Source organism: Leishmania braziliensis, chromosome 31 (assembly GCF_000002845.2).
Source record: "Leishmania braziliensis MHOM/BR/75/M2904 complete genome, chromosome 31".
Lineage (NCBI taxonomy): Eukaryota > Euglenozoa > Kinetoplastea > Trypanosomatida > Trypanosomatidae > Leishmania > Leishmania braziliensis.
The window spans coordinates 485,672-499,442 of record NC_009323.2 but is presented as its reverse complement, the minus strand read 5'-3'; the positions used below and the strand labels follow the sequence as shown (position 1 = coordinate 499,442).

Sequence of the window (13,771 nt, the reverse complement as noted above, 5' to 3'; positions counted from 1 at the left end):
CCCGCACCCCGCCGGCGCGCCATGTACCGCCTTCAGTCGCTGCAGGCCACGGCACCCCGCAATGTGGCCTGGGGGCCCGTCACACGGGAGTCTGGACGACGCGATGGAGCGGTCCGCGCGGCCCTCGTCGTGCATCCGGCATCGGCGCCCCGTCGGGCCGGTGGGCTGGCGGGGGAGGTGCCGCGTGCCCTGCACACATCCACGGTGGCGCCGATCCGCATGCATGTTCTCGAGCCCTTCGCGCCAACCACTCGCGCTCCCCTGGCCCCCCGATGCCCCGTGCCTGAATGTGGTGCACCACGCCAGCCATCGCCGGCAGCGCGCGCGCAGTACTCGCATATCAGCAGCATGGGGCACGCGTCAGGCGGGGCCCCGCCGTGCGTCTGCGGCTCCAGGAAAGGGTGCGCCAGGGCCTGTTGAATCGTCAGCGCGATGCGTAGTGGGCGCCTGCGAGCGTCGGCAAGACCGCGACGCGCGCCGGTGCAGCGCCAGCCCATCTCACACAACCAGCCCGCAGCCGCGCCAAAAAGAAGGCGGCCGCCATCCTCAGAGGGCGTGATGAGAGGAGGAGCACAGTGAAAAAATCCAAGTGAGGTGCGTGAAGGGATGCCCTCCTTCCTTTCAATTTTGTACGGTTCACCTCCTCTGCGGATTTGGTTTCCACTGTAGAGCTCAGCGACGCGATCGGTGGTGTGAAGACCGTCATTGCGGCGTGTGTGTGTTTTGTTTTCTCCACGTATGTTCACCCTTGTGCAGTGGAAGCGGTGCGTGTGTGCGTTCAGGTTGTCACACGTGGTGGGTAAAGTACACTCACTGAACGAGAACGAGTTGTGGCGGTATGCCGGAATCGAGCCAGTGAGACACTGCGCTGCATCTGCGATTGCTGAAGTAGTGCACGGCGCCGTGCTACTTTCACAGCGTGCAGCTGAAATGCTACGGGTGCAGGAGCGTTTCGCATCTCACCGTGTCCGGTCTTTGCCACTGAAGGTGAGCTCAATGTCATCTCACAAAGGACCTGTCAAAAGCCATCACCTGCTTCGAGGAAGCGGTGGAGACGCCTTACAGCAATACCGCCTCCGTCATCTGCACAGGGCTCCTTTCTCAGATTCCACTTAGCCACCCGTCTCCCAGATTTCCCCGCCGCCGCTCCAATCATGCCAGTCGCCGCGTGGCGCGTCTCTTGGGGAGAGGAGGGGTGGACAGAGCTTCTCACCCATGGTCGGTGAGGCCTGAGTGGAATGTGCTCGAGTGGCGCTGACAGTCTGACCATCACATGGATGGCCCAGACGTGCTCACTGTCGCAGGCTGTCCCGACGCAGCGCCATCCAGGACCTGCCCGTCGGCATCAGCAGCGGCGCACTTCTCTGGCCTCGCTACATTGTGCATGCTTGGCCCTGCCACCGCCAGCAGTGGCTCCGCACTGGCAGGGATGGGGGGCTGCCTGGGCTTCCCCACAGAAAGAGTGGGGTGCAGGGCCCTGATGTGCCGCGCGCTGAGGCGTTCCCTGATGTCAAGGCGCATGTAAAAGTAGAGAAGAAAAAACGCTGTCATCGTTGTTTGCGAAGGCACTCTAGCTGAGGGAGCCGTGCGCGCCATAGCTTCTCTCTGTGACTTTGCTCTCATGCCTCTTGCATGCCCGAACCTCCCCGATCCCCGTTTCATCTTTGTCCTCCTCATCTTAGTCGTTTACTGCAAAGTACTGCTTGCAGTCATGCGACACTTCTCTCAGTTGGCGCTGGGGGACTCGTGCGGGGTGTGTCTTGCGCTGCGCCGTCTTGCCGACAAAAGCCAACCCACCGGCGTGCCGGAAAAACATGGCAGCGAAGTTGTGAGCGAAGCCGTTCCCGGCGCCGGCGCTACCTCTCTGTCCTCTCGTCTTGCGACAAATCACAGCGGCGACGTAGTGTCTGCCCTTAGCGAGGAGGTGGCGGCTCGTGGGCGGGAGGACCACTCGTCGCACCGCGACTTTATGTTTCAGGCGGAGTGGCAGCGTACCGGCCGTCACGCAGACGGAGGGCATCGCCGGTCTCAGCCGCAGCGGTCTCGACGGCGCTCCACTCGCACCTCATTTACACATGACGAGCGGGGGAGTGCGGAGGCGGCTGTGAGTAGGCGAGATCCTCGCGACTCGGAGGAGCTGCCTGTGGTGCACCCCGGAGCTGACCTCCCGCCTGTACCCCAGCGTGCGCTCGTCGAAAAGCGTGCGGGGAAGTTCTCGTTTGTCAGCGATCCGAGCCAGCGTGCTAGCCGCGACTTCTATGGCAACGAGGTGCCAAACAACACACCGAAGCCGAAGTTGCCGATGTGGGCCTCGAGCCTGACCTCGCCGGCACTGGGCAAGGTGCGCCTGGTGGAGGAGTCGTGGATCTCACGGGACGCACGGGGTGTGCTTGGCGAAAATGTCACTGCTCCGTTTGTGCGTTGGCTATGCAGCAGTGTGCTGCCCGTGGACTCGGCTCTGCGAGAGCAGCTGGAGGCAAACGTGCTGCTGGACCTGCGCCTCACCACGGCCCGCGGTGTGTATGCGAAAAGGGCGTTCAGGCGGGGGGATGTGGTGCTCACGATTCCCCTCTTCTTGGCTGCCCAGAGCGAGGCCCCGAGCTGCGCAGCGTGGCTTACCCTGAACAGCGAGACGCTGGCGAGGTACTCCACGGCTGCGCAGCAGCGAGTCGGACTACCGTCGTACAACACCGTCAAGCAAGTTATCTCGGCGCGGCGATCCTCCTTCGACCCAATTCCGCACCCTCTCTTCCTCGATCAGGTCTGCACAGCGCTGCTGCTTGCGTGTGAGAAGGCAGACGGCGAGGCGAGTCCGCTCTTCCCGTATCTACGGCTGTTAAGCTCTGCAGAGCTCTTTGACGACGAGGCTATCAAGGAGTTGCACCTTGGCGTGCTGGATCCGACGACCTATATGGAGTACGGCGACCACATCAAGCGGTTTCAACATTACATGCGGGAGCTGCACGCGGTCTGGTGGGCAGCGTACGAATCAGCGGCAGAGCAAGGACTTGGTGCGGAGCTCGCCGGGGCAGCCACTGCTACTGCGCGTGGCTCATCTGTGCCGATTCTTTGCATGGACAAGGAGGGTATCCACACCACTGCCCCCATCGACACGGAGAGCAGAGGGTATCAAGGCGTCAGTCACGCGAGTGTGGGATGCGCCGATGTAAAAGTGACAGGCGTTGGCGCCTCTGCCACTTTCATAGGAGGGAAGCCGCCTCCGTCGTTGGAAGACATGTTGTGGGCTCTTCGTGTCGTCTTGTCTCGCCAAAAGGTGCTGCCGTATCTCCGCGTCAACCGAGCCGCCTTCGAGCGTGTGCACGACGAGAACGACGAGGGCGAGGAGCTGGACGCGTTTGGAAAGGCGATGATGAAGGGAAAATACGCCTTTTACCAACACGCTTTGCGTGCCATTGACGAGGACCGGCTACACGTGAATGAAGTGGATCCCACAGCAATCCCCACTGTTGTGCCGCTGTTGGACATGTTGAGCCATCCGCCCGGTGGCGTACCGAATGTGACGTACACTGTGGAGCGAATAGAGAGGACGGGAGGAGGGACTGGCAGTACGTTAGAAGTGAACACAAGTCCTTATCAGGGTGATTTGGCTAGTGACACGTCCGTCAGCGCATCTCCATCCTTTCAGGTGGTGGTGCGCGCCACAGACGACATCGAGGAGGATGAGGAGCTCACCGTCTCCTACGTCAAGTGCTACAGTGTAGCCTATACTCTTTACCGCTACGGCTTCTTGCCGTTGTCGCGACGTGAGGATGACGTGGCGGCGCTTCTTCACGCGAACAACGTGGATGGAAATCTTCGACCTGCGCCCGCAAGCGGATCCTCTCCAACGTCTCCCTCGATGGGCAGCGTACTGTCGGCTGTGAGGCGCTGGTGGTCTTCCATCGTTGTGTGAAGTGCGCCTTTTCGCGCGGTTGTGTTCGGCTCTTTGCGACTCGGCCTATCGAGCGAGTGCGCCACACCGGCCTTCGACTTGCCCATGGGAAGTTGCGATTGCCTTCCTTTTCGTTTTCCTTCGAGAGGAGCCTCTGCGCTCTGCGGGTGGAGGGAAGAGGGGGTGATGGTGGCGGTGATGGCTGAGCAAGACAAGCCAGCAACGCTGTAGGGTAATGGCAATCCGTTTGCGCTACATCGTCTCGTATCGTGAGCATCACAGTGATGCGTGCGTGTCTCCCCCCCGTCACACCAAAATGGGGCGTGCTGATCAACACGTATGACCTTCTTGTACGCGCATGTGTGCACAGGGGGTGTTTTCTCTCTCTCTCGTTCTCTGTGGCCCGCTTCGGTTTCCTCCCTTGTCTTGCGCCTTTCTCTTCGTTGCCTCTTGACGCAGTGGAACTGCCTACGCACAATTCCGCCCACGTTCCCCACCCAGTCACCTCTCAACAGCGTTAGTAAGAACGTCTATCTCCTTTTTTCTCCACTGATATGCGTTCCCCTCCTCGATAACGGGGGTGGGGGACGCCTCAGCGCGCGGTATCCAGGGCCCTGCACCCCACTCTCTCTGGGGAAGCCCAGGCAGCCCCCCATCCCTGCCAGTGCGGAGCCACTACTGGCGGTGGCAGGGCCAAGCATGCACAATGTAGCGAGGCCAGAGAAGTGTGCCGCTGCTGATGCCGGCGGTCACGTCCTGGATGGCGCTGCGTCGGGGCAGCCTGCGACAGTGAGCATGTCTGGGCCATCCATGTGATGGTCAGACTGTCTGCGTGACTTGGATGTAGTGCCCCCATTGCTCCACTGCCCACTGGTGTGGGGAGCCTGAGCCACCCCCGGAGGGATGCAGCAGGTGGCGACCGGCACAACGGGCGTGACGGTGAGTCGACCTGCGCAGCGGTGGCTAGGTGGAGTTTGAGGCGGGGGAGGGAGCCGTGCTCGGATGACTGAGTCGGCGCATTGCTGTGAGGCGCCTCCATCGTGGCTTTACACGATACGGTGCGCTCGTGAGGCAGGGCCGTGGTCGAGTGGTGTTGGGCTCATATGGAATGGTAAAGAATGGACCAGTTGAAGAGAAGGCTCAGTCACAAGCTGTGATGGGGATTTGTCTCTTACCTCGCACTATGGTTGTAAGGGTGTGTGTTCTTGTATGGGTTGCGGGGCGTTCTTTCGGGCAGCTTCTAGTCCGGGAGTGCGGGCGTGTCTGTGTGCGTGGTGGCTCTCTTTCACCGCTTTTTTTTTTTTTGAGGGGAGCTCGTTAGCCTCGCTACTGGTTTGTGCGAGCTCTAGTTAGACCCTCCCGAACAGTCCTCCTCTCGCCATGCTAACCGGGGGATGGGAAGGAATGGAGAAGGAAGGTATTGGGTCCTGCACCTTCGTAGAAATTATCAGGACGATCAACAGCAGTCCTGCAAAGATGGACTAGCGAGGCCCCGTTCCCCCCCCGCCATCGACGTCCGAGACGTGTATGACATCGCGCCTAACCGGCGTGAGAGAGAGAGAGAATGAGACGAAAACCCTCAGCTGAATAGTTGCCTTCTTCTCTTCCTCTTCCCCGGCTCTCTCTCTCTCTAAGAATTCACACTAACGAGTGCAGGAATCCTTCACGCGCTTGCCTGTCCCTCTTTCATTTCCTCCGTGTCGCCTTCATTGCGCGTCTGCTGTGGTGTTCTTTCCGCTTGTGTGGACGTGGCCATTCCTTTGTGTGCTCGTGTCGGAGTCACCGTGTTCCTCTCCCTCGCTCTAGTGACAGTACCACACATCTCTACGCCTTTTTTTTTTGCTTCTGGCGTCTTCACTCAGCTGCACCTTTTTTTGCTTTTGATTGCTTTACGTGAGTGGGTGCGTGTGCACGTTGTACACCACCTCAGACGTGACAGGAGGCACCCTTCCTCCGCAGTTGAGCGTCTTTTTTCTTCTTCGAGCCGACACCTGAGTCGAAAACCACCACTTCGCACAATGTCCGAGGTCGCTCACGAGGATGAGACACCTGACGAAGGGGTGCCTGTCGCGGGCGCACCGGGGCTGCCCGAGGAACTAACCAAGGAGGCAGTAACCAAGGTGCTGCCGCCTAGTGCGAATGGTGTCCACATTGCTGTGAAACCACCAGCGGGGCCCACTGTTGGAGATGGCTTTACTGGCTCAGCTACAGACTCCACATCTAAGATGCATCCTTCGCGCACCGTTCGGTTTGAAACCGCAGCGTCATACATGCGCATATCGAGCCGCCCATCCATCCGTGGCGTGTACTTCCACAGTGCTGCGAAGACTGTGGCAGCCGCCTTTGCGAATAGCGGCACATCACATGCCGTGCCCTACAAGGGTACGGTGGTGCGTCCCCCGTCACGCGGTCCCGCTTCGCAGTCTGGGGTTCGCCCAAGCGCGGCTGAGGTGACGATCGCCATGCAGCTGGTCGCTGAGAAGGAAGAGCCTGCTAAGACCCGGGCTTCCCAGACGACAGACGTGGGCAACCAGAGTGCCACGCCGGCGACGAGCAATAAGGTGCCAGCACTGCACCTCACACCCGCGCACTGGGAGGCGGCATGCGGGGCCGATGCAGCGCACCCGACTGCGAATGGAAGTGAGGCAGGCGCAGCCAAAAAGACATCTGGTCGGCGCAGGGGCAGCGCAAAGGCCGCCTGGACGGAGGGCGGACCGCAGCAGCAGCAGCGTGCCAAGGCCGTAGCGCAGGTCGCAGTCAATGTGACCAAGGCGAAGAAAGCTGCGAATGCAGCCAAGAAGGTGCAAGTCGAGGAGGAGAAGTGTGACACAATGAAACTGACCACCAGGCCGCAGGACCTACTGAGGAAGAAGGCAACAGCGACTAAGGCGGCCAGGGCTGCAGCTAAAAGCGAGGGCTCGGCAGCAGCTGTTAGGAAAGAGTCTCTAAATAGGAAGTCTGCCGAAAAAATCTCTAAGGCGACTGTCGCAGCCAAGACTGAGGGCGCTGAACATGGTGCCACTGAATATCCACGGGTAGAGGAGCAGCCTGTGGCGGCGGCGGCGGCGTTAGCAGAGCCGGTGTGCACCCACGAGAAAGAGGATTCCGCTGCTGAGGCTGAGTACGCGGGCCCGGAGGTGACGGATGCCGAGGAGATGGAGCCACCTGAGGAGTCCACGGAGTGTAGAGCTGAGTTGTCAAGCTGACTAGCGTCTCTGCTGTGCTCTCCGGCTCATATTTGACATGGAGAAGATCATCGATGGTACGGCTGCATGCAGGGGGTGGCGGGTGGTGCCTTTGCATGGCTCGTTCTCTCACCCTTTCTGTTGTGCGTGTCTCGCCGGCTTTGCAGCCAAGTCTTGAGGACATCATTGGTAAACAGCGGAGGGTCGAGTCCAGGTCTTCCTCTCCCTTCATACAAAGGCACGCCATCCCTACCCTGCGAGGCTACAAGGCAGAAACACCGACGGCCACGGAAGACAAACGAAAAAGAGAGAGATTGAGGATACGTGCCTACGCCTGTTCTTACCCCTCTCCACCACTGCTGTAGGCACTTCTTCTTTTCATTTCACTGTGTCCTTTAAGCGATCTGTGCGGCAGTGGGTGCGAGCGTGTGTGTGTGTGTGTGTGTGTGTGCACGTGCCTGTGTCTTTCGTCGCCTTTTGTGTCATAGATCAGCTGATGCATCAGTCGCTCTGTAGGCTCTTGGCGATGGCTTCTCTTGGAAGACGCGAACGCATCGCCCTCTCCTCACATCTCTGTGTGTTTTCCTCGTTTCGTCGCTCTCCGCTGCACACATTTCTTACGCACGTTCGCTTAGAAAGCCGCGTTTTCACTTGTGAGTGAAGTCCATGCGAGGCGCGCCTCATGTCTGTACTGAAGGAGACGTTTTAATTGCCGCAGAGGGCGTCTCAGCTGAGGTGAAGGCCAAATGCGAAGGAACGAATCCGCCTCTTCGTTATTTCCTAACACTCTTTACTGGAGGGGCTTCCCAGTCGTGCGGCGTGCTGCGGCGTTAGCTGTGTAGGGCTACTTCATCTCCTCGACTGTCGATCGTGACGCTACAAAGGTGTCCCTCTTGTGGACTGTGCATGGCGCAGAGCACCTCTCCGGCAGACCTGCACTTCTTGTCTCTTGTGATGTTTGGAAGAAACATACAAAGCCGATCGAATCACGCGCGCAGGGGAAGCGGTTCCCCCTCCCCAGCGATTGCTGACCGCTCTGCTGTAGCGGCTTGGGCTAGGGAGGGAGGAGGACCAAGCTGAGTTACCTTCGCTAGCAGGACAGGGGAATGTGCACTGAAACTTTCGCTGTTGTTCCAGCTGCTGAAAAAAAAGGAGAGAAGGGCTCTCGTTCATCTCATTACGTGAGTCAATGGCTCTCCTGTATCGTGCCTCGGGGGAGCACAAAGTGTGCGTACCGTGTCGTGGCGTCAATATCACCTCTTCTCCAAGGGAGGCACCTTACGCCCATGAGGCCCATATCGGCACCCCCCCCTCTCTCTCTCCCCACTTTCTGTTCCTCGTGCTTCTGTTAGATTGCGCTTCTCTCTTCCTTTCCTTTGCACTGTCCGCAACCCCCGCAGGCTAAACTCGATCATGCTGAGGCCTCGCTGTAGGCCCCAGCACGACTACGCATTTCGCCAGGCTTCAGCGCCTCTTATGCCACTCGCAGACTTTTTTTCGTCAGGCGAGACGGCTCTTCTTCGTATCGACTCAGCATAGCCGGCAGTTGTGCAGTGAAAGGAATCTCCCCCTGCGCCTTGTTCGCTCACATGCGCCTCAGACTTTCAGTCACCCTCTTTTCGCTCCTCCCGCTCCTCCCGCTTCACAGCTTCTCACTCCTTTACTGCCTGTTGCCGAGGTCTTTCGCTTTTCTTTGCAGTTGCCCTTGCCGCCTACCTCCACCCTCCCTCCAGCCTCGCTCCCACCCTCTTGGCCAACACGTGCATCTACACCAAACTTCTGGCGCATGCGCATCAGAATTTCTCACAAGTTGAGAAAAGCAAAGGAACTCCTCATCCCTTGTCTCTCTCTCTCTCTCTCTTTGGCACAAGACGAGGGCGGGTCTTCAGCAGAGAGTACCGTCTCACCTCTCGTACAGCTTCCCGCTGTGCTCTCTTCCGCTCGCATTGAGCTCATCTCAGCGAGCAAACGTAGCGCTTGCTTGTGCACGCACGCACGCACGCACGAGAGCCGCACCGCGAACAACACATCTCAACAACACGACGAGAGAGAGAGAGGAGGCAAAGACGGTGCGGCTCATTCCATCATCGCTTTTATTTTTGTTTTCTTTTATTTTGCTTGTTTGTCGAGCCCCGGCTGCCGATTTCACTTCTGCTCACACCACGTATCAGGGCTGTAGTGTGGTGAGAATCCCATCTGCTTCCCTGTTGCGCCTCACCTGAATAACGGAACGCGCGAGCCTCTCGTGCTATTAATCTCCCCCTCTTTTTTCCTGGATCGCATCTCATACTCCATTCAAACTTCCTCTCACTTCTCTTGTTCGCTTGCTTCTCACGATCGTAGTCCTTCCACGGCGTTTGTCTCTGTGATGCGTTTCTTCACTTTCCCTTTCGCTCTTTTGGCGTCTCGGCGTTTTTTTTTTTACCATTTCTCTATTGTTTGCCGCCCGTCGGTTTCTTTGGCTGGCGTCTGTCCTGCCTCCCTCTCTGTGCGAGCTCCTGCTTGCTGTGCGGTGTACGTGCGCTCGTGTGAAACTCCCTCTTTCTTTTCCCTGCTGTGAATCTTCGCCTCTGCCCTGCCGCCTTTATTCTTTGTATTTCTTCCATCACTTGGTGCCCTCGAACAACTTTGATTTCGTTTTCGCTCGCCTACGCGGTGCTTTTGGCGGTCTCTTGATGGCATTGCTTCACGGAGACGTTTTGTCGAGCAGAACATGCACTTACGCCATTCGCCTCCTACTCCTTCACAGCGACGTCCGAGGGGGTAGGGGGGGGGGTGGGGGAGGTGTCTGTGGTCTGTGAACATGAGCGATACGTTGGCTGATAGCGCGTACTTGCTTGACTGACTCTCCTCTACCTCAGACCTTGACTCATGATTTCGTCAGCGAGCATCGAGTGCTCCGTACGCTCTACTGACTGCGCACCGAGTCCTATGGCCAACGCCGCGCCTTCTGCCGTGGTGCTTCTTGTTGACCCCACCGGCTTCAGCGCCTCACCGGCGGCAGCGTCACTCACGGCAGCCACCAAGTTGATACAAGCCGCCAGCGATGTCCTGGGGGCCTCTTCGCACAGCTCGGTGCTGCGCGTGTTACGCGCCGAGGTGCTTGATCGCACGGTGAACCTTCTCGCTGTGTGCTGCCTTTCATGAAGCAGACGGCCCTCGCTGATGTCTTTGAGGACTGCGGTGAGTGCCGACGCGTGTGCATTGGGGGCAACACCACCACACACCAGAAGGGGGTGTACGACTTTGTGGAGTTGGCGTCCGCCGATGCGGCGGCGAAGATGATCGCCTACTGTGGAATGGAGCTGCCCAACGGCCCCGATGAGTCGCCGCTACGCTTCAAGTGAAGCTAATCGAGGCAGCCAATTCTCGACTGCATGACGTACGATGCCAACATGGTGGACAGCATCGCGTGTGGCTTCGATCGCGGTTACGTGGCCGAGAGCCCACTCAACGATGCGTTGCTGGTGGTAAGCAGCAGCAGTGGCGCCACAACACCAAACACAGCAGAGGGCGCAAGCAGCAAGAGCGGAGGCTGCTGTGGCGGCGGCTCGGACGATTGACGCATGAGGGTAGCGAACAATGCGCTAACCTCATTCACAGTGCGCTTAGTTCGCACGGTTGCCGCAATGAGGTGCGGGTGCGGTTGCTCTGGTGTTAGCTGCAGCTGCTGCTGCAAGTACTGGATGGAGTTGCCGGAGTCCACTGAAAGCGCCGCCTGTACTGGCGGAGGGGTTTCGTCAGAAGGATGTGCCACAGGGGCCGCAGGTGCAGTTATAGCTGCCGGTGGATGCACTAACGGCTCTATTGGTGATGCTGGATCAGCAATGGCAGCGTACCCTAGTGGGTACTGCGGTGACTCGACTGCGACGCAGCGGCAACCGAGACCAGCGCTCTCCACATTCGCGGACCTTCAGACACTGCTCGTGCACCCTGGCAATGACGTGCCACTCGACGCTATGCAGAAGCTTGCTTCCGCCTTTCAAGGCCTTGGCGACTGTGCTGGCACACACAAAGGACAGCTGGATAAACCGTCGATTGGGTGGCAGGTGGAGGCCACGGTGCTTGCAGCGATGCACCACACCAGCCACCTCGCGCCCTACACGCCGATTCAGGGAATCTTGTGCGAGCTGAAGCAGCTGCTCGCCTTCCTCGACTCAAACGCAGCCGTGACGGATGGCGCCGCGCAGACTGGATCTGGGGACTGTACCACGACTCTCCCTCAGCATGTTATGCAAGTTAGGATGCTGGCGAACATCGCTGGTGCTGTTCTGTGCCTGCTGCGCCGTAGTGCCGAGGATGCCATGCCGTACGTAAGAGGCGATACTCTCGTCACTTTTGCGCAGATTCCGCTCTCCGCGCTGCCGTTGGGTGCTCGGAGGCGTGACAAGGCGGTCGCGGCGCAAGAGCAGCACCATTCTGAGAAAGTGAAGCACTCGCAGGTGCTTAGGGCATCGCGTGCGTGCCGTGGCCCAGGCACCACCACGGCCGCTACCACCGAGACTGGTGCTTCCGTTGCCTGCTCACTGGTTAAGAGGCAACGTCCTGTCTCGTTCTTATCACTCGATGCACTTGTCGACGAAGTGTGGCCGAGTCGCTGCTGGAAAGGGTAGACGAAGACGAGGGTGGTGAGCACGACGGAGGCCACTGCGAAGAGGCAGACAGTGGCTATGTGAACCGCTGTGATGGCTGGCTGGACGACGACGATATCAAGGACAAGGATGATGAGGCATCCCTGCTGAAGGACCACAGTGTCTCCGTCTCCAGCTTCAGCGACGCAAGTGAGGTATATTTCAATACCACAGACAAAGCTGACTTGTGCTGCCGCGACGAGGCCTTCGCGTACTATGGGCTAAACGCTCTTGTCTCCGTCGGCCTTGCGATGGAGGAGGTAGACCCTGCTATTCCCCGAAACACCTACATGCTGGCGAACGTGCGGGCGGCGGCGGCGGGGGCGGGGGCGGGGGGTGCTGGAGGGAGCCCTGTAAGGCACTGGCCGCGACCGCCTGGCTGTCTTTTCTACAAGGCAGTCCATATCTGCGCGCCGCATTCTTCGCAGGGGCGGATCAGAGCGACAGTGATCGCGATATTAACCCCCTTTTATTTTCCTGCGTCAGTTTTGCCGAAGCGTCAGTGTGGTGCGGCAGGGCGTGCATGACACGCGCGGGACGGAGTGCTTCTGGCGTGAGTGTTCACCCAGCCACGTCGTGACGCTTTTCAAGGCGTAAGGTCGGGTGTAGGAGAGGGGGCAGTCTAAAGAACTCTATCGGCGGAGTGTCTGCGTGTGCCTCTCTCAGGAGTGTAGACGTGGCGGGAGGGGGGTATTGTAGAGGTGAGGGCCCGCTGCATGACTTGGGCGTGCTGCTCATAAGTTAACACAAGGTATGTCATTTGGGTCACGCCCACAGGATCTCTTTCCAGTCTCCCTCTTCACGCATGCACTTGAGCACACTCTGACTGAGCTGTCTGCCTCAATGGCCCAGGTGATGCTGTGATGCGCGTGCTTTCCTCTGGCTGCCTCCCCCCAAAAATCTGTTGGGTCTGCCAGTTTCGCTACTGTGCTTGCTGTTGCGGATCTCATCCAGCGCTGTTCGCTCCGATGCACCGAACTGGCGTTGCCTCTGCCTCTCTCTCACTCTCTCTATTCAAGCGCTTGTGGCGTCGTAGGAGTGCGCTCTCCTTGTGTGAGTACTTCGCTTTCCCACTTCTCCTGGATGGCCACCGCCGCTGCATTTTTCATCGCCTAACGCCTTTCGTTGGTGTTGCGTGTTTGTTCAGTTCGGCTTCGGCTACATGACGGTGTTGTCTCGTCCTTCTTGGCACCCCCACCCTTTTCCTGTGTGTAATGAATCTCTGTCAGATGGCACTGTGCCCCTGGCACATGTGCGTGCCTTCCGCGACGTTGGCTGTGGCGCTCCAGTGCGAGAGGGTAATGAGGTGTCTACCCAGCGCTACTGTGCCATGATTCCCCCCTCCCATACTCGTTGTTCTCAGTTGCGCGAGGGCACTGTACTGCCTCCTACGTCACTCTTTCTTTCGTAAGTTTTCACACAGGTCGGACATGTTCGCTCATCCCGAACATGTCCCACCTGGCGTGGCTGACTTTTCGCCGTGCTGAGGGGAGAGGGGAGGGGTGGGGGAGGAGGCGCTGTTTAGCACTTATGCTCCATTTTCTGTGAGCCTCAGCCGCTATCTTGTGTGTTTCGCTCTCCCCCTCCGTATCGTCCGCTTCCCTTTTGCTCTCCGTCAACGTTTACGGCATCTCGTTGCGTCTTTATGGATCGCTGCGTGCATCTGGTGCGACCACTTCTCAATATGCCCCACTCCACGTGGACGCTGTGACGGCAAACCACCACCACCACCACCGCCACGACACTTCTCGCGCCGTGTATGCGCTTGCCCTCACCTCTGCAGAGGTAGGCGCTACTTCTCATACGCGAAAGAGGTGACGCAGTCTCCTTCCCTTGCTCTCTCTTTCTCTCTCTCCCACCCATTTCCTACTGTTCTCCTCTTCCTCTACACCCATTTCTCTCTTCCGATCCCCATCCACACAATCAAAGCACGTTCTTCATCTGTGCCTCCTTTACATCATTGATCAACGAAGCTGTCATACGACACTTACACGACCGGCATCTCTTTCTCTTTTCTTCCTCTCTCTCTTCCCCCCCTCTCTCTCTCACACTCGATTTTTTTG

General features: G+C 58.7%; 3 protein-coding genes across 3 annotated transcripts; all 3 read left to right on the top strand.

The window, feature by feature from the left end:
* Positions 1 to 1,621: 1,621 nt before the first annotated feature.
* On the top strand, positions 1,622 to 3,913 carry LBRM_31_1260 (conserved hypothetical protein; the record flags this gene model as incomplete). Its single annotated transcript, XM_001567073.2, has 1 exon — positions 1,622 to 3,913. The coding sequence occupies one exon, from the start codon at positions 1,622 to 1,624 to the stop codon at positions 3,911 to 3,913; it is 2,292 nt and encodes a 763-aa protein (XP_001567123.2).
* A 2,204-nt stretch (positions 3,914 to 6,117) lies between these two features.
* On the top strand, positions 6,118 to 7,098 carry LBRM_31_1250 (hypothetical protein, unknown function; the record flags this gene model as incomplete). The annotated part of the gene is made up of 1 exon (XM_001567072.1): positions 6,118 to 7,098. One exon carries the CDS (start codon positions 6,118 to 6,120, stop codon positions 7,096 to 7,098), a length of 981 nt encoding a protein of 326 aa, XP_001567122.1.
* Positions 7,099 to 10,643: 3,545 nt separating this feature from the next.
* Positions 10,644 to 11,690, top strand: LBRM_31_1240 (conserved hypothetical protein; the record flags this gene model as incomplete). The annotated part of the gene is made up of 1 exon (XM_001567071.1): positions 10,644 to 11,690. The coding sequence occupies one exon, from the start codon at positions 10,644 to 10,646 to the stop codon at positions 11,688 to 11,690; it is 1,047 nt and encodes a 348-aa protein (XP_001567121.1).
* Positions 11,691 to 13,771: the final 2,081 nt, after the last annotated feature.